We start from the raw sequence: 18,772 nt of genomic DNA, 5'->3' as shown, positions 1-18,772 counted from the left end.
ACATAACTATTTTTTCACTAATTATCTAAAAATAAAAATCTCAGCAAGTCTATTTCTCCTACCCTATGATCACACCAGCTGTTTATTTTCAAGCAGCCAGTTTAAAAACTGTAGGGAAATATGCCCCAAATGATCTAATAACGATTTGAAACCGAGCTTGCTTAGAGCTGTAGTAGTAAAACCACTTATGTACGTGCAAGGAAATGGTATTTGTATACTAGGAATTGTGATGTGCAGACTGCTGCTTTAGATTAATCAAGTCTCCATGTTGTAGCTGTCAAGAAAATAACTATGTCATCTTTTTAAAGATCACAATCGATATAAATGTTTATATTACTAAAAAAAAGTCTTTTAGAAGAAAATGAGTTCTTCGTGTTCTTTTCCTCTTGATCATCTAAAGCTCTTCCTTTCACCTATGACTTCCTAAAAGTCACCCTCTGGCCTGGCAAAAAAGACTTAAAAACCTGAGATTTTCTGATACCAGTAAGTTGAGTTCAGTTTATATTAATTCACAAATGGCTCTTTATAAAGGCAGAAGAGATTTCAAAGAAAGAAAGAAAAAACCAAGGAGGCACTTTTTTGGGGTCATAAAAATGTCTTTCTCTCTACACTAGTGAGCACACCATCCCATGGTTTATAGAAGATAAAATACTAAAAGGTCTTTACATGTTTGCCTCTAACTGCTCTCCTGGGCACCTAATAACATGTGGTTTGTGGAACTTAATGGAAAATTTTCAGCACAAATAAATGCTCCAACTCCCCTTCTAAAATGGAGGTGAAAATCAATTTCCCTTGTTAATGAGGGACTGCTACTATTTGTTTTCATTGATTGGGTGATGCATTGTTCTATTTCTAAAAGCAAGCTGTTTTTCATTTTCTGTTTTAAGGAAACAGAAAGAGTAACTTGCAGATTGACACCGCAGGTGTACACCCACATTTCTTAGCCGCCGTTCCCTAAGCTCTGAGAAGCTGATATTCTGGCACTTGGACTGGCATTTCCCCTTCTACAGATGTCATATAAACTGACTCCCAAGTACTCAATCAAAACGTGAGTTCTTTTCCTTCGGTGGCTGTGTTTATTTGGAATGGTGAGCTTGTAGACACAAGGTGCCTTCCATCGCCTCTTAAGCATGTAATGGGCCCTGCTGAACAGAGCCAGGTAGGCAAAACGTGGCCCAAGAATCTTTACACGGAATTTCCTTACTATCTGTCTTTTTCGGGTGCTGTTTGCTTTCTGGTCCTAATAAATCTCATGCTGGGAGAATCCTGTTTTAGTGATGAGCATCAGTATAACCAGTCCTCGGAAACAAAGATATTTCCAGGTCCCAGAAGAGGGTCCAGAGTAACACAGCTTTACTGATCTGTTTTCAATAAATCTTGCTAACGACAAATTCTATAGAACAGATGTTTTTTACTTGTGTCTGTTAATGTATGGACGATTCTTTATTTCAAAGGTAGTGTGATTTTGGCATTTGTGATTTGCGTTGTTTAGCGCAAAACATTTTTTTTTGAGACGGAGTCTGGCTCTGTCACCCAGGCTGAAGTGCAGTGGCCGGATCTCAGCTCACTGCAAGCTCCGCCTCCCGGGTTCACGCCATTCTCCTGCCTCAGCCTCCCGAGTAGCTGGGACTACAGGCGGCCGCCACCTCGCCCGGCTAGTTTTCTTGTATTTTTTAGTAGAGACGGGGTTTCACCGTGTTAGCCAGGATGGTCTCGATCTCCTGACCTCGTGATCCGCCCGTCTCGGCCTCCCAAAGTGCTGGGATGACAGGCTTGAGCCACCGTGCCCGGCCGAGCGCAAAACATTTTAAAAGCACTTCAATATTGCAAAATGCTAAAGGTTATTTTTTATTTTATTTTTGGAGACAGGGTCTCACTCTGTGACTCAGGCTGGAGTACAGTGGTGCGATCTTGACTCACTGCAGCGGCAGCCTCTGCCTCCCGGGATCAAACAATCCTCCCACCTCAGCCTCCCAAGTAGCTGGGACTACAGGTCCTCACCACCATGCCTGGCTAATTGTTTTTGTATTTTTAGTGGAGATGGGGTTTTGCCATGTTGCCCTGGTTGGTCTCGAACTCCTGGGCTCAAGCAATTCACCCGCCTCGGCCTCCCACAGTGCTGAGATTATAGACGTGAGCCACCATGCTTTGCTTAAAATTATTATTTTAAGAAAATTTGCAGCACATTTTTAGAAAGATCAGAAGGGCTGGCAGAGGTGAAGTGATTCTCAAAATCAGGGTAAGGAGATTGGCTGATAAGGTTTTCAGTTAAGGTCCCCTTAGAGACAAAAACCCCAAAATCAAGTTTTTGTATGTAATATCTCCCTTACTACAGTGTTGCAATAAGACTTCTTTTAAATTAAATTAGAATATAACTAGAAAATTGGATGTCCTATCAGTCGATTAAATGAGGTATTCTCTGCACTGATCTTTTTAAGGAAGAGAATATTAGTTTTTCTAGCATCACCCGAGAGTTTTAAAAAAGCGTTGAAATAGAAAACATCAGTGTTCCATTCCCAAACCCCTGAGGTGTTTCCGATGAATAAAATATGTAAGAATCATAGAATCATATATAAGAATCTGTTAGTTAGTTGGCCAGTGGTCAACAGTGATTATCGAAAGATATTTTTTTGTTGCTGTTAAACTGCATCAGTTCTCGTCTTCCAAATATTTGGCCCACAGCTGCCTTTGTTAACAGCTCGGAGGCTACTGAATTGTTTTTAAACAGAAATGCCAACTCTCCTGACTTCCTGACTGTCGACAGACATGAGGTTTTTTGTTCTACATGTAACATCAGGAAATGAAACGAGATTACTGCATGCTGTGCTAAGGAAAACAATAAAAGTGAAAAAATGTTATTTTTAGATAAGACTATTTCCTAAACCTTTAGAGGCATCTTACAAATTTACCCTGTGTTTGGTAGAATATGAACATGTGTGGTCTGTATCTCTTCCTATGGCAGGCGATACTAATTATCTATCTCGATTACAGTCATTTCCTCTCAGCACGCTAAACCTGACATTTCAGCGTAAAGTCCAATAAGACAAGGAAGTGAGCTATTCTGTTAATGGGAAAGAAAAGAGTTATGTAAGTATAAGCCTTCAGGCATCTGCCGAGCAAAACAGAGAGCCCAAAAGAAGAAACGGAAGAGCAAGTGAGTTTCATGAGAAACAGTAGCTACAGTTCAGAATTGACTTATATCGTTCTCTTTCCATTAAGGTGTATCAGCACTTTTGAGTTCGTCTTTTTTTTTTTTTTTCTTTTGTGAGAGGGAGTTTTGCTCATCACCCAGGCTGGAGTGTAATGGCGCCATCTCGGCTCACTGCAACCTCCGCCAACTGGGTTCAAGCAATTCTCCTGCCTCAGCCTCCCGAGTAGCTGGGATCACAGGCGTACGCCACCACACCCGGCTACTTTTTGTATTTTTAATAGAGACAGCGTTTCACCATGTTGGCCAGGCTGGTCTTGAACTCCTGACCTCAGGTGATTTACCTGCTCCCAAAGTGCTGGGATCACAGGCGTGAGCCAGTGCACCCAGCCCTTGACTTCTCTTTTGTAAAAGCAATCCCCTTTTCTCCTGCACCTCAAGGAAACTGCTCCCATAATTTATGGATTAATACTCATTCCACATAAATGTAATTTGGATATAGTCCCTGAAATGTAAATATCTAGGATAAGAGTATCCTGAAGAAAATAGCCTTTTGGGAAGTTATAGATTCAGGACTTCTCAGGCTATGAAAGAGTTACTTTATCTTTTGTGGATGGCCATTCATTTAAAAGGTTATTGGATCCTCTAGATTTTAGAAGATCTTAGAGTTTAGCCCTGGACCCTGTGTTATATCTAGAAAAGCCTTTTCTAGGGTTCTGTGTGTTCTAAGCTGGCTGGTATTTTATTAATGTTGTTCAGGAAAACTACAGTATGGAAATCAAAGCCATTCCTTTAAATAAAACTGAGGTTATACAGTCATGCATTTAATAACAGTGATAGATGCAGGAGGCATGCAGATGCAGATAAGGAAACCTGCACAGGGTCTTGCCCGGGGATGTGCCTGCAAGGGACCGGGGCCCACATGTGCACTGGGAGAAGGGGCTGGAGCCGCCAAGAATTCATGCCTTATGTAGGGGAGGAGACTGATATTCAATCTGTGAGGTGGGAGCCTGTCAGCAGGACCCTCTCCTTCTATGCTGAGAGCCTTCTTTTCACTTAATGATCCACTCTCCTCCCCCTTCCATTTGTCTGTGTGCCTAATTTTTCCTGGTTGTGAGACAAGAAGCTGGATTTTAGCTGAACCAAGGAGCAAAAAATCCTGCATCAATAGCAAAAACAACTTTCTACAATAAATCACAAATAAATTTGTTTATAGGAATTACATAAGTTATGAGAATGGGACATGTAAAATACCTAACGCTTAGCCGCTGAACCAAGTGTGGTCAGTTTTGACGTGCTGGGTATCTTCCCAGAAGTAGATGAGAAGGAATTTAGAATTACTTCTGTTACTCCAAAATTTTAGGCCACTCAAGTGTACTAGTTTCTCTGGACCTCTGAAGATGGCTTTACTAGCATGGGCCTGCTACAGAAAAAGGGTGTTTATCAGAGACTCCCACGTAACAGATCACCCCCACTGTCCATGGTGTAGGTTTTAGGCTGTGAGATACACTGACCTTTTGGGTAAGGTGTCTGACCTCTCCCCTCTCCTGACAGTGATTTCTCCTCCCAGACAGCTGCGCTTACAAACTGCTAGGTAGCAGTAGCACTTTGACAAATGGAGCACAACCCAGATCCTTTGTTTCTTTGAATTTAGCCAACAAGCTAGCATTCCAGGAGCTCATTAGGGGGCCATGAATTACTGTGGAGGCCAAGCCTGCACTTCCTTCTCCCTGGCAATCCATGTGGCCACACGTTCCCATGATCCGTGGGGCCAGATCATGCTATTCCCAGTTCACATTCCATCCTGTCAGGGTACTCTCAAAATAAATAATATTTACAGCAGAGTTCAGAGCTGGTGAAAGAAATGTGGAAGGAAAAATATGGGTAAGTAGACTAGACACTGGAATCCATTGGATTTGTGGTTTTTAAATTATTTTTTCATGGGACTTCAGAAATCTTTGTAAGTAGATATGGACTGGCACTTATCAAAACCCCAAATTCCAAGGCCAAATTAATGTCATAAAACAGTAACAAAGAAAAATTATAACAAGATTTAGTTTCTATAACCTGAAAACATTATGTTGAGCAAATTCAGTAAATGGTTACTAGCCACCTACAAAGTTCAAGGTCTCCAGCCAAAGCTAGTTGCAGTCATTATCTATTTAAAAGTTTGACCAGCACTGCTTTATACCAAAAACTTGGAAAACTTAAATAAAAGGGGCCCAGAGGTCTCATTATGCAAATATTCAAACAGAGCTGAAGAGATGGCATTTGAGATCAGAGTCAGCAACTACAACCCCCTGGACAAATTCAGTCCTCTGCTTATGTATTACTCATAAACTAAGGATGGCTTTTACGTTTTTAAGTGGTTGGAAAAAGAACTCGAAAGAAGAAGAATATTTTGTGATACATAAACATTTATATGAAATTCAAATTTCTGTATCCATAAATAAAGTTTTATTGGAACATAATCAGGCTCATCCATTTACTTATCCTATTGGGCTGCTTTTGCACTTAGGAAGAGTGGTGTAATTGCAACAGAGATCGTGCTGTGTGCAAAACTCAAGATACTGATGATCTGGCCCTTAACAGAAGAAGCTTGCTCATCCTTGTTTTAGATTGTAAAATAATTTTTTGCTTTTGCTGAGATGTCTGACTGAGAACAGTCAACACAGTGAGAGCTCATCTCTACAAAAAAAAAAAAAAAAAAAGAATTAGGCCGGTGCAGTGACTCATGCCTGTGGTCCCAGCTAGTTGGGAGGCTGAGGCAGGAGGATCACTCGAGCCCAGGAGTTGGAGGTTACAGTGAGCCACGACTGCACTCCAGCCTGGGTAACAGAAGGAGGCCTTGCCTCTGAAAAAATTTAAAAAATAATAATAGCAAAACAGCAAGCCTGAGAAATGTACCAGGAGAGCAAGGAGAAAGCAGTTGAGAACCGAAAAACTGGTGACAAAGACAGCCAAGTACAGGTGGCCACCAACAGAAGTAGTTTTTGCTGCATTTACAGACGAAATCCCTCAAAGCACGAGGAAACAGACAGGTTCTTAGATGGAGCAGAGGTCTGACGTGTGTTTCTTGTTAATACCAATTTGCTAATTTCCTGTTGATGGGCCAGACACTTACGCCTTGATGCCTTCCTCTCCTGTTCATGCGGTTGACTCTGTTTGCCTCTAAACCTGGATTCTCCAGAACGGGTTACCCTAGCCTTTTCCTTTTTTTTTTTTCTTTTTCAGAGGAGCTTAATCAAACGGAATCCCAGGAGTAACCTCTGCCTTTGAGCAGACAGCCCTGCTGGTGGCTGGCTACACCCTCTGCTCTGTTCCGGGCCTGGTGATGATCACAAGAGATTTCAGGGCAATTTCAGCCACACGGATCCACACTGTGAGGACTGAAATAAACGACGAGTTCGCAGTTTTACAAGGCTATTAATGCCATTCACAGATTCCCAGTAGTTGTCTGTTTATGTTTTCTCCAACACAATATCCTAAGACAGAAGCAAAGCAGAGGTGCGGTATTTTTATGTTGTAACACTTCCACGAATGAAATTTCCCTAGAAGATAGCATTTTGTCCCTTGAGGGACAGGGACTACACTGAGAGAAAAAAAGAGTCCGGCCGGGCGCGGTGGCTCAAGCCTGTAATCCCAGCACTTTGGGAGGCCGAGACGGGCGGATCACGAGGTCAGCAGATCGAGACCATCCTGGCTAACACAGTAAAACCCCGTCTCTACTAAAAAATACAAAAAAACTAGCCGGGCGAGGTGGCGGCGCCTGTAGTCCCAGCTACTCGGGAGGCTGAGGCAGGAGAATGGCGGGAGCCCGGGAGGCGGAGCTTGCAGTGAGCTGAGATCCGGCCACTGCACTCCAGCCTGGGCGACAGAGCGAGACTCCCTCTCAAAAAAAAAAAAAAAAAAGAAAAAAAGATGTCCACCTACTTGTCAGGACCGACGGGTTATCTGCAACCATATTTACACCACAATGGTGATTCCAGCCTCTATGAGACATTTGAGCAGCCTGTCCAACCTCAGGACAATGGGCATGCACGACACTGGGCCCTAATGCCAGCTTTCCAGTAATCTCCGGGCTTTGCATGTAGTGGAGAACATCATCCTTGCTATTACTATGTTTTCTCTACCTGATCTATCTGTTTCAATGCACAAGTTGAGAGTTAGATCTCATCATTAACATACAACATGAATAAATTGTCCACCTGAAAAGGACATCCTGAATAGTTTCTTTTAATAGAGAAGCAAGGGTTTACATTTTAAACAACAACAACAAAAAATTGTAAACTCACCTAGAAAAATCTCCCTTTGCCTCCTGTAGAAGAAAAAATTCAACATCAGCGAAATACACTAAGCCAGTGTTAGAGACTCTACATTCTATAATCATGAGAGTTTCTCTACTGAATGAGATGAGTTCAGCTTCCTGCAGTTATCATCCTATTTGCTGCAGGAATACAATTAAAACAGAATGCATACCTTTGCTATTTGAATATGAGACATGAAATTAAACTCTCGAAAGTTATATACAAAGAAAGTGATTGATAATGACAAAATGTTCATCTACACCTCAAAGCCCGGGTCTGACGTGTTCTAGTTTAAAGATACTAAACATGAACATGTATCTGGATAGAACTGTCTATTTCTAGGGTCACTTTTTGTTTTGGTTTGTATTTTATCCTAGTCCCCAATTACACTGAAGACTCTGGAGGTAGGGACCAGGGAAACTTTAGTGAATCCAGTATAATACCTTAAACATAGTAGTTGCTCAATAAATACTTATTGAAGGAATAAAGAAATGATATCATTTAAACTCATCTTGCCACTATTAAGCTAATATTCTATAACACCTTTTTTTTTGCATAACCTAAAGGGCTTTTCCTTGTCTTTCCAGGGGGCAGAACATGATTTTTTGGCCACTAACTCTAGCTATTCACTTGGCTTTCTCCAGGGTGAAAGTACCAAACCCAAAGAAAATGGGGTCAGTAAATGATCTCAGTTTCTCCCAGGCTCAGGTTAAACACACAACTTTGCTTTACAGGGATTTGCTGTCTTAAAATTTTGAAATACTACAAGCCGCTGTTTATTGCTATGGTTTCCGTCAGTGTCTCTAATAGCTCTATGCAGCTTGTGGCTAAAAACAGGTAAGACGACAAATAGTGAGTGGACACAGCTATGCCCGGTGAGTCTTATTTCCTTTCTTCTGTGTATGGCCCTGGGACATAAAGAGGAGGAGAAAAACAACTTACCTGTAAAATATAGGAAGCTAATTCAAACACCACTTCACTGTCAACGTCAATAAGCTCCTGAAAGGAAAAACAACAAAGGAAGACAAGTTTGGTATTTAACAACCACTTTTCTCTTTTTTTAAAAATGACAGCTCTTCTTCGGGAGGATTACTCAGCCCGGGAGTTTGAGACCAGCCTGGGCAACATAATGAGATCCCGTCTCTACAGAAAATTAAAAAATTAGCCAGGCAGGATGGTGCACGTCTGTAGACTCAACTGTTTTGGAGGCTGAGGTAGGAGGATCTCTTAGCCTGGGAGGTTGAGGCTGTAGTGAGCTGTGATAGCACCACTGTACTCCAGCCTGGGTAATGGGGCGAGACCCTGGCTTAAAAAAAAAAAAAAAGGAAAGCTTCCTTTTCTGAGGATTTGCTCAGAATCTCCCATATTCATAGAACGTCTTGAGTCTCTGAGACCACTGCCCTGAATTATTCAGTCCTAAACACTCCCAACATCCTTTTTGCTGCTCTTAGCTGGGATGGACTAGGGGGCTCAGGCCTACCCGATTATCTCAAAGGCCTCATCTTTACATCTTTCAAGAAATTAAGAGGCAGACTAGGCCCCAGCATTTTACAAACCTGTTTGTTAATGTTATTAATCACTGGAACAGAGATGCTTGACAACAAAACGCATTTTCTGTATAAACTAAACTCAGAACGTTATGGAAAGAAAGGCTTTCTTGAAAGGCTTTGTTTGAAAGGAGTGTTACAGTGGGATTGTGACTCCTTACAATTAAATACAAGGTGAAAATACAGTTCCTCGGTTGTACGAGCCAGATTTCTTTCCTGTGCTCTACAGTTCATGTCGCTAGTGACTACCATGTTGTCAGCTCAGATACAGAACATTTCAACCACTGTAGAAAGTTCTACCGGTCAGCGCTGTTACAGTGTGTATGTTTCACAATGTTTCCGCCTAGTAGTTCTTCCCCCAAATACTTAATTGTGATCTAGGGACTTGGTCTTCAAAGCACTTAAACCTCTCATTGGTTTTTGAAAAAATTCCTTTTCTCTCTCTCTCTTGATATTTTTGAAATTTATATTTCAAAATGTATATAGTTCATATTTTTTAAAACAGCCTTTTTCTTTTTTTTGAGACAGCGTCTCGCTGTGTCACCCAAGCGGGAGTACAGTGGTGCAGTCTCGGTTCAGTGCAACCTCCACCTCCCGGGTACAAGTGATTCTCCTGCCTCGGCCTCCTGAGTAGCTGGGATTACAGGTGCCCACCACCACACCCGGCTAGTTTTTTTTGTATGTATAGAGACGGGGTTTCACCAGGTTAGCCAGGCTGGTCTGGAACTCGGGGCATCAGATGATGTGCCTGCCTTGGCCTCCCAAAGTGTTGGGATGATTACAGGTGTAAGCCCCCATACCCAGCCAAAACAGCTTTATTGAAATATAACTAAAACACCTCAAAAAACTGCATATGTTTAATGTAAACAATTTTATGAGTTTGGACAGATGCATACACCCATGACACCATTACCACAATCAAGGTAATAAACATATCTATCATATCCAAAGATTTCCATGTGTGTGTGTGTGTGTGTGTGTGTATGGTACAAACACTTAGGCTGGCATGGTGGCTCACGCCTGTAATCCCAGCGCTTTGGGAGGCTGAGGTGGATGGATCACTTGAGCCCAGGAGTTTGAGACCAGCCTGGCCAACATGGCAAAACCCCATCTCTACTAAAAATACAAAAATTAGCCTGGAGTGGTGGTGCATGCCTGTAGTCCCAGCTACTTGGGTGGGAGGGTCACCTGAGCCTGGAAATGTTGAGGCTACAGTGGGTTGTAATCATGCTACTACGCTGGTGACAGAGAGACCCTGCCTCAAGCAAACAAACAAACAAACAAACAAACAAACAAAACAGCAAACCCACTAAACATGAAAACATGACCCACATTAATAAACTTCTAAGTGCACAACACTGTCTCATTATACATAGCTCACGTGTTAAAGACAAAGAGAAGCCTTGAGTTCATCAGCATGTGAGAATAATACACAATTGAATTGATATCCTATGTCTGCTGTCAAGCTGAAGCACAAACGTCCATCTTTATTTTTCTTTCCCTAATATCACTAGATCCCATAGTGGCTGACTGGATGACAGAGAGCTAGAGGTAAAAGAGATTTAGAGACTAGCCAGCCTGACCCTGAGAATGGAATCCAAAAACATTAAGGGACTTTGGAAACCACAGGGCCTTAATGGCACTTAAGGGGCCGGGAACAGACCCCCAACTACTTGTCCAGTATGTGACCTCCCTTAGGACTTCCATTTCCCCTAAAATCAATAGAAACCCAGTTTCAGCCAACACAGTCTCAAAACATTTATAATGCGAGTTTGCTCAGCAAGAGTTTCTATTCACTTGCATTACAAGCCAGACTCTGATTCAAGGATTTTTTTTTTTTTTTTGGAGACAGAGTCTCATTGTTGTCGTCCGGGCTAGAGTGGAATGGTGTGATCTTGGCTCACTGCAACCTCCGTCTCCCGGGTTCCAGCAATTCTCCTGCCTCAGCCTCCCAAGTAGCTGAGACTACAGGCACACACCACCATGCCTGGCTAATTTTTTTTGTATTTTTAGTAGAGACGGGGTTTCAGCATGTTGGCCAGGCTGGTCTCGAACTTCTGACCTCAGGTGATCCACCCACCTTGGCCTCCCAAAGTGCTGGGATTACAGGCATGAGCCACTGTGCCCAGCCGATTCACGGATTTTCTAATTATTTTTTGAGAGTTCCAGAACTGGCTCCTGCAATTTAAAACAATGCATTCAAGCACACCTGGATCTTTCGAAGGAGAGATATCATTCAGGCTCCTTTGGGCCTGGGAATTTCAAAGCTGGATACTAATATTTGCCCTGGAATCACCTTAGAAGTATGGCTTAAAAGAACTCATGAGAGCCTATGGAAGAACTGGGGACAATAATTCCTTACGTTTAACCAGCTGAAAGAGCTTTATGGCGGTTGGAATTGATAGAGGCTGTCAGTGCTGGGATGTGGAAGAATGTTTGGAATTGCAGTTCTGGGATTAGCAGGTCCCATCAGAATGTAAATCATTTAACAGCGTACAAATGGCTTCACAGAAACACTGTCCAGGGTTACCACAATAGATGGTTTCTACTCTCACTACGTGCGTTTCCATCCCCACCTGAATGCCTTGGAGTGCACTTGTTAGTGTACTGTTGTATGTGTGCTTTTCTGTCAAACATTTACACCTATGTTACAGCCAATGGTTGACTGCGGGCTAATATTTAACATCTGCTGAGGCTTATCTGATGCACAGCTCAAAACCAGCCATCAGAAAATAACACTCTTAAGTGCGAACATAGCTTTTAGCTTGCTGTTTGATTCATCTGATAAACGAAAATGTCTATACCTGCGTGGAGGCGGGGAAAATGAAGGAAGGTCTTTTATTCTATTCTACACAGCCCATTATGTGGTTCCAGGAGAGTATCACTGGTGAACATTAACTGTAACGTAACTGTTATCCATAGGAAAGCTACCAAAAATGCACCATCAAATATCTAACCTGATTGATTCCATTTCTCTCTCACCATAGTTGTTCTCGGGGTAAGTGAGAACTGGCACCATTAACTGTGGTCACTTTTCGGTTGAAAAGTCTGACCTTGACCATCTATCTCCCAGTGAAGATACCAAAGACAGGAAGAGTTGAAATGTGGCCAGTGGGAGGGAAAATGATTGAAGAATCAAGTGCCCCAGGCATTGCACATGCTTACACAATCTGATGGAAAGAGCTGTATTATTACTTCTGACCTCGCCCATTTAACATGCATTGAGTTGAAGGATCATTTCATTGGATGTTCTCAGAGGACTCAACACAAAGACCGAAAGGGTGTGGATAAGAACCAGTCTAGGGTGGTGGGAAGACATCCTGACAGTCTTTGCCCAATTCCCCAATGTCACTTGTTCATGATGCCTTTTCCCCCCTGTACACCTCACTGTGCTTCCAGGTGGCCTTATCCTTAAGATTCTACTGCAGTAGGGCAGAGCTCTAGACTTCTGGCTCACTCTGAAAATTTCCCATGGTACTGCAAAATCTGAAAGCCAGCCAGGCACGGTGGTTTAGGCCTGTAATCCCAGCACTTTGGGAGGCTGAGGCAGGCAGATCATGAGGTCAAGAGATCGAGACCATCCTGGCCAACATGGTGAAACCCTGTCTCTACTAAAAATACAAAAATTAGCTGGGCGTGGTGGCGCATGCCTGTAGTCCCAGCTACTCGGGAGGCTGAGGCAGGAGAATCGCTTGAATCCGGGTGGTGGAGGTTGCAGTGAGCCAAGATAGCGCCAGTGCACTCCAGCCTGGTGACAGAGTGAGACTCCGTCTCAAAAAACAAAACAAAACAAAACCACCCTGAAAGCCAAGTTCCACAGAGAGGAGTTAACGGATGTTTTCAGGGGTCTTCCTAGCAGAAATGTGCTCCCACAGAACATTAAGAAAATGACTCTCCCTTTTCCTTATCTGACTTTTTCAGTGGTCCAGAGGTGGCTTTTCATTTATTTTTTTTTTTTTGAGACAGGATATCACTGTGTCACTCAGACGGGAATGTAGTGGTGCAATCTCGGCTCACTGCAACCTCCGCCTTCTGGGTTCCAGCAATTCTTGTGCCACAGCCTCCCAAGTAGCGAGGATTACAGGTGTGCACCACCACACCTGGCCAATTTTTTGATTTTTAGTGGAAACAAGGTTTCACCATGTTGGCCAGGCTGGTCTCAAACTCCTGACCTTAAGTGATCCACCCACCTTGGCTTCCCAAAGTGCTGGGATTACAGGCGTGAGCCACCGCGCCTGGCCAGAGGCGGCTTCTTTCATGGGTTTCTGCTCAAGCAGAGGAACTACACTGGCGGAGACCACACAGTGTGCAAAAATCCCATTTTTTCCTGGGATTCTGGGCTTTCCCCTTAACTAAGGACAAGATGGGATCATAGGAGGAGCAGAAGACACTTCCAGGAGGCTTGAGGGTGGCTTCCGTCTGCCTCATGCAGGGGCTGAGGTGTGACATTCCTCTGTGCTTATGCAATCCACATCTCTGCGGTGAAGGCCCCACTGCTCCTGCAGCCATTGGAGGAGAGGTTTCTGCAGGGTCGTTGACTGAGCTGGAATCTTGCCTGGGAACCTTGGGCCGTCTGGTGGGCATGGAATAACTTTACTTTGAGACTAGAGAAGCCCAGGGGGACAACACTGGCAGGAGGGAATGTAAGGTCCTTTGGTGACTGTGGCCACTGGGTGTATACTTTAGGCATCTGCTTTCCTTACTACTGAATAATGCATGCTGCTTCCTTTGATCTTTTGAGACGTGGTATGGAAAGACAAACCGTGACCATCTGCAGGTATGTGTGTGTGTGTGTGTGTGTGTGTGTTTGCACATGCATACGTGCTCTGAGTAGGGGTGGGAAGGGCAGCCCCATTTCCTCCCACGCTGTGTAGTTTTATCCCAGGTGACTGAACTGCCGCAGGAAGAGGTCTGAGGTCATTCATCAGCAGCACCATGGCTAACAATATTCTCAGAAAGATCTCCCTCTGAGGGCCTCCGCGTGTTTCTAACAAGTGGCCACGTGGGAACCCCAAATGGCAGGTGTTACGGATGTTCTCCAAGAGTCCTGAGAGCCGGAGGGCCTCTTTGCTCGGAGGGACTGGGTGGTGGTCTTTATACTCAACCAAGAATCTTAATGAAAAGCAGCCCACCATGGTCCGGAATTGCAGGAATTCCAACTCTGATGTAAGACGAATGAGATAATTCCATGAGAAAATGTAATTGACAACCATATGGTAGGTTGAAAAGATTTTGTCAAGGAAAATCTTTGCAAAGTCCACTCAGAACCACTTCTAGGGTTAGGAAAGCCATCAAGGGTTTTCCTAACGAATTCTCACCAGTTATCACCACGTTTATTCTTACCCACAAAACATCTAAAGATGATAGATAAGCTATTCTCCTTAAGATTATTTCTACTGTCCCCTGAAAGTCCCATATTCTGGTCTTAACCCCCCAATGCTGTGGGGACATGGACTGAACCACCTGACCTTCAGTTTGATTTTCCTTATCAGTAAAATGGGGATAACAATTTCCTTTCCAATTATTTTACTGGGTTTGGTGAGGCATAAATGGAGAAGTGACTTGGAAACGATAAAACACACTACAATTATTAGGTCTATATTATTTATTTCTCCTGATGAGTATCTATAGATAATCTGAACTCCACAGTTTTGCCTTTGTTCTTTAGTATATCTTAGCATTTATAGGAATCTTTACTAAGATTTTGTTTTAAAAGAGATGGGTAGTGTGTGTGTGTGTGTGTGTGTGTGTGTATACTGGTCACCATGTCTGTGGTGTATTTTATGTGTCAACTTGACAGGCCAAGGGTTACCCATTATTTACTGATTTTTGAGACAGGGTCTTGCTCTGTCACCCAGGCTAGAGTGCGGTGACACCATCTCGGCTGACTGCAACCTCTGTCTCCTAGGTTCGAGTGATTCTCGTGCCTTAGCTTCCCGAGTAGCTGGGATTACAGGTGCCTATCACCACAACCGGCTAGCTTTTTGTACTTTGAGTAGAGATGGGGTTTCACCATGTTGCCCAGGGTGGTCTCAAACTCCTGGGCTCAAGTGATCCACCCATCTCAGCCTCCCAAAGTGCTGGGATTAGAGGCGTGAGCCCCCGCGTCCAGCCCCGAGTCGCCCACATTAAACAGTTTCTGGATGTGTCCATGAGGGTGCCTCTGGATGAGATCAGCATTCGAATCAGTGGACCCCATAGACCACCCTTCCCAGTGAGGGTGGTCATCACCCAGTCCTGGAAGGTTTGAACAGAACAAAAGATGGAGGATGGAGGAGCTCGCCCCTTTTTTCATTTTTCTTTCTTTCTGTCCCTTGCTTTTTGAGCTGGGACATCACATTTCATCTTCTCTTGTCCACTGGCTCCCTGGTTCTCAGGTCTTTGGACTCAGCCAGTGGACTGACACCACTGGCTTTCCTGGGTCTCCAGCTTGTAGACAGCAGACTGTGGGATTTCTCAGCCCCCATGATCTTGTGAGCCAACTCCTCATAAGAAGTCTCTTTCTGATATCTGTATATCTATATATATCCTATTGGTCCTGTTCCTCTGACTAATACACCGTATATCATTAAAGTGGGACACAATGCCCATATTTAGCCCAACTTTCTCTCTTCTTGTGGCTCTATGCCTCATTGCACAACTCATTATGACTACGCAACGTTGCCCCCGGGGCAAACAGGGGCTGTGGTGCAGGATGAGACGGATGCGATCTTGCACAATTGCTCATTCTTAGCCCTCTGCCAGTTTTCAGCATCAAGTCACTTCATGTTTGTCTAATGATCCAAGAGGTGAATGCCACTCGTGCTCAGCCACAGCCCTAATTCTGCCCCATTGGGATTTCTCACGCTGTCCACCCCACGGCAGACAGCCCATATCAGGATCTCAAGGAATCGCTCTTTATGAAGTTCTATTTAAAAAAATTTTTACTTTTACTTATTTATTTTTGTCGAGACAGGGTCTTGCTCTGTTGCCCAGGATGGAGTGCAGTGGCACCACTATAGTTCACTGCACCCTTGAACTCCTGGGCTTAAGTGATCCTCCTGCCTCAGCCTCCTGGGTAGCTAGGACCACAGACGCACACCACCGTGCTCAGCTAATTTTAATTTTTTTTTTTTGTAGAGATGGGGGTCTCACTATGTTTCTCAGGCTGGTCTTCAACTCCTGGGCTCAAGTCATCCTCCTGCCTTGGCCTCCCAAAGTGTTGGGATTATAGGTGTGAGCTACTGCACCCGGCCTGTGATCATTCTTTTAGAGGTCATGGGCACAGCCAAGATGACAGAGCCATGTAAGTCTGTTACTTGAAAGTTGAAAAAGAAGGTACCTGTCTATCATTCTCTCATCCCCCCTCTGTCCTACAAGGGCACGCTCTAAACCTGCATCAATGAAACTAAGAGGTAAGGACGAGAGTTCTGTAAGTCTGAGGCTGATATTTATGTTGTCCTCTAGAAGGTGATTCTGGGCTTTGGCTTGGTTCTCCCACCTACAGATGAGATGATGTCATCTGAATGATCATTAGCAAAGCACACTGAAGATACTGAATAAAGACCATTTATTTCAATATCAACAAGAGAGATAGCATTTAGACCTAAACTGCAAATGTGGCCCAAGGATGATTACCTAAACTACTTTTTTTTTTTTTTTTAAGAGACAAGGTCTCTGTCATCCAGGCTGGAGTGCCCTAATGTGATCCTAGCTCACTTCAGCCTCCAACTCATGGGCTCAAATGATCCTCCCATCTCAGCTTCCCAAGTAGTTGGGAATACAAGTGTGTGCCACCACGCCTGGCTAATTAAATACTTTTTTTTTTGTAGAGTTGTGGTCTTGCTATGTTGCCCAGGCTGATCTCAAACTCTTGGCCTCCCAAAGTTCTGGGATTATAGGTATGAGCCACCATGCAGAGGCTCCTAGACTAATTTGAACAAGACTTGCACCCTCCCAAGAGCACCCATAAAGCAGAAATTTTAAGCCTTTTCCTTTATGTCATGATTTGTTCTCAGTGCAATGTAGGCAACAATATTCGGTGATTTCTCAGGAAATATGCAAATCCTTGCTCCCTGGGATTGGAAAGTAACCAATTAAAAAATAATTTTCTGAGCATCGGCTATGTGCCTAGAACAGTGATAGGCCATGGAAGATGAGCTTAAAAATCCACTCAGAAAATGCTGGTACCAACTTCTCATCCAGCCGAAAGAAGCATATTTCAGCCCATCTCCAGATGACAACCACAGTCCTGTTTCTTTGGTTATCACTGCTGGGGAAGGTTAGTGCTTGTAGACAAAGCATAATTGAAATGTGATGAATGTCCCTAAAGAGTGCATTGCCAGCCGGATGTGGTGACTCACACCTGTAATCTAAGCACTTTAGGAGGCCAAGGAAGGAGGATCACTGGAGCCCGGGAGTTTAAGACCAGCCTGGGCAACATGGTGAGACCTTGTTTCACTTGGAAGCAAAATAAAACAAAACACACGAAAAAAACAAATTAGCCGGGTATGGTGGCGCACGCCTGTAGTAGTCCCAGCTACTTGGGAGGCTGAGGCAAAAGAATTGCTTGAACCTGGGAGGCGGAGGTTGCAGTGAGCTGAGATTGTGTCACTGCACTCCAGCCTGGGCGACAGAGCGAGACTCCGCCTCATAAACAAATAAATAAATAGTTCATAGCCAATCCCTTCGGACCAGGGCAAAGTTATACAGGTGAAATATTAGATTCCTGATGTGATCTTAGAGACCAGAATAGATGCCCCTTTATTAACTAGAGTAGATGCTGAGGTTAAGTTACCTACAGGTCAAGGGTTCAGGACAAGCTGGCCTAGCAAATTTCTCAATTTCTGTGGCTAAACTCTCTACCAATAGGAGCTGTCAATGCTGGTTTACAACCCAGATCATTACAACTCTGACTGGACAGGGGGCCAGCCTTACAAACATTCCCTTCTGAGGAACTACTGCAGACTTTAGGCTAATGTCAGCAGTCCACAGAGGCTGCACACAAACTGACTTTGTGTCCTATAGTTCACCTTGTGAGGTAAAGAGCCTCAAATTCCACCTCATTTTAATGCTAAAAGCCACCCCAGGAAGGAACCAGAGGTCATGATGTTAAGTAAAATAGGCCAGGCACAGAAAGGCAAAGTTCGTATTTTCTCGCTTAATTGTGGGAGCTAAAAATGAAAACCATTGAACTCATAGAGACAGAGAATAGAAGGATGGTTACCAGAGGCTGGGAAGGGTGGAAGGAGTTGGGGAGACGGGGATGGTTAATGGGTTCAAAAAAATAGAAAGAATGAATAAGACCTAGTATTTGATAGCACAACAGGGAAACTGTAGTCAATAATGATTGAATTGTACATTTTCATATAAGTAAAAGAGTAGAAGTGGATTGTTCATAACACAAAGGATAAAGGCTTGAGGGGGTGGATACCCCATTTGCCCTGATGTGGTTATTACACATTGCATGCCTGTATCAAAATATCTCATGTACCCCATAAATATATACACCTACTATGTACCCACAAAAATTAAAAATTTAAAAAACCAAGACAAAAATCCCATCCTAAAGTGAACATGGGACATATGTCACCTATATGTCTACCTGCGATAAACACACTCGACACTCCTTCATAACTATGCGTAACTTTTCCCCAAATCTGCTGAGTGTGTATGAGTCTATTATGTAACACGAACACCATGAGGCGTAAAACCCAACCTGCCCTTTCCCTCTTCAAAAAGAGCACCTTCAGTCCACGCTGGAAACTTTGTCTTCTCAGTTTGCAAACGGG

General features: G+C 43.6%; 1 protein-coding gene across 7 annotated transcripts in view; it reads right to left on the bottom strand.

The window, feature by feature from the left end:
- Nucleotides 1–18,772, bottom strand: part of FRMD4A (FERM domain containing 4A) — a 544,823-nt gene that overhangs the window by 111,528 nt on the left and 414,523 nt on the right. For all 7 annotated transcript variants that reach the window (XM_033209304.1, XM_033209303.1, XM_033209300.1 and 4 more), the window contains exons 6-7: nucleotides 8,398–8,454; nucleotides 7,444–7,466 (exon numbers count right to left, since the gene is read on the bottom strand). In XM_033209304.1, the coding sequence (XP_033065195.1) occupies nucleotides 7,444–7,466; nucleotides 8,398–8,454 (80 nt within the window). The remainder of the gene's footprint in view (nucleotides 1–7,443; nucleotides 7,467–8,397; nucleotides 8,455–18,772) is intronic.

Source organism: Trachypithecus francoisi, unplaced genomic scaffold, assembly GCF_009764315.1.
Source record: "Trachypithecus francoisi isolate TF-2019V2 unplaced genomic scaffold, Tfra_2.0 Lachesis_group9, whole genome shotgun sequence".
In the NCBI taxonomy this organism is placed as follows: domain Eukaryota; kingdom Metazoa; phylum Chordata; class Mammalia; order Primates; family Cercopithecidae; genus Trachypithecus; species Trachypithecus francoisi.
The sequence above is the reverse complement of the archived record's forward strand: the minus strand, read 5'-3'. Positions and strand labels throughout refer to the sequence as shown.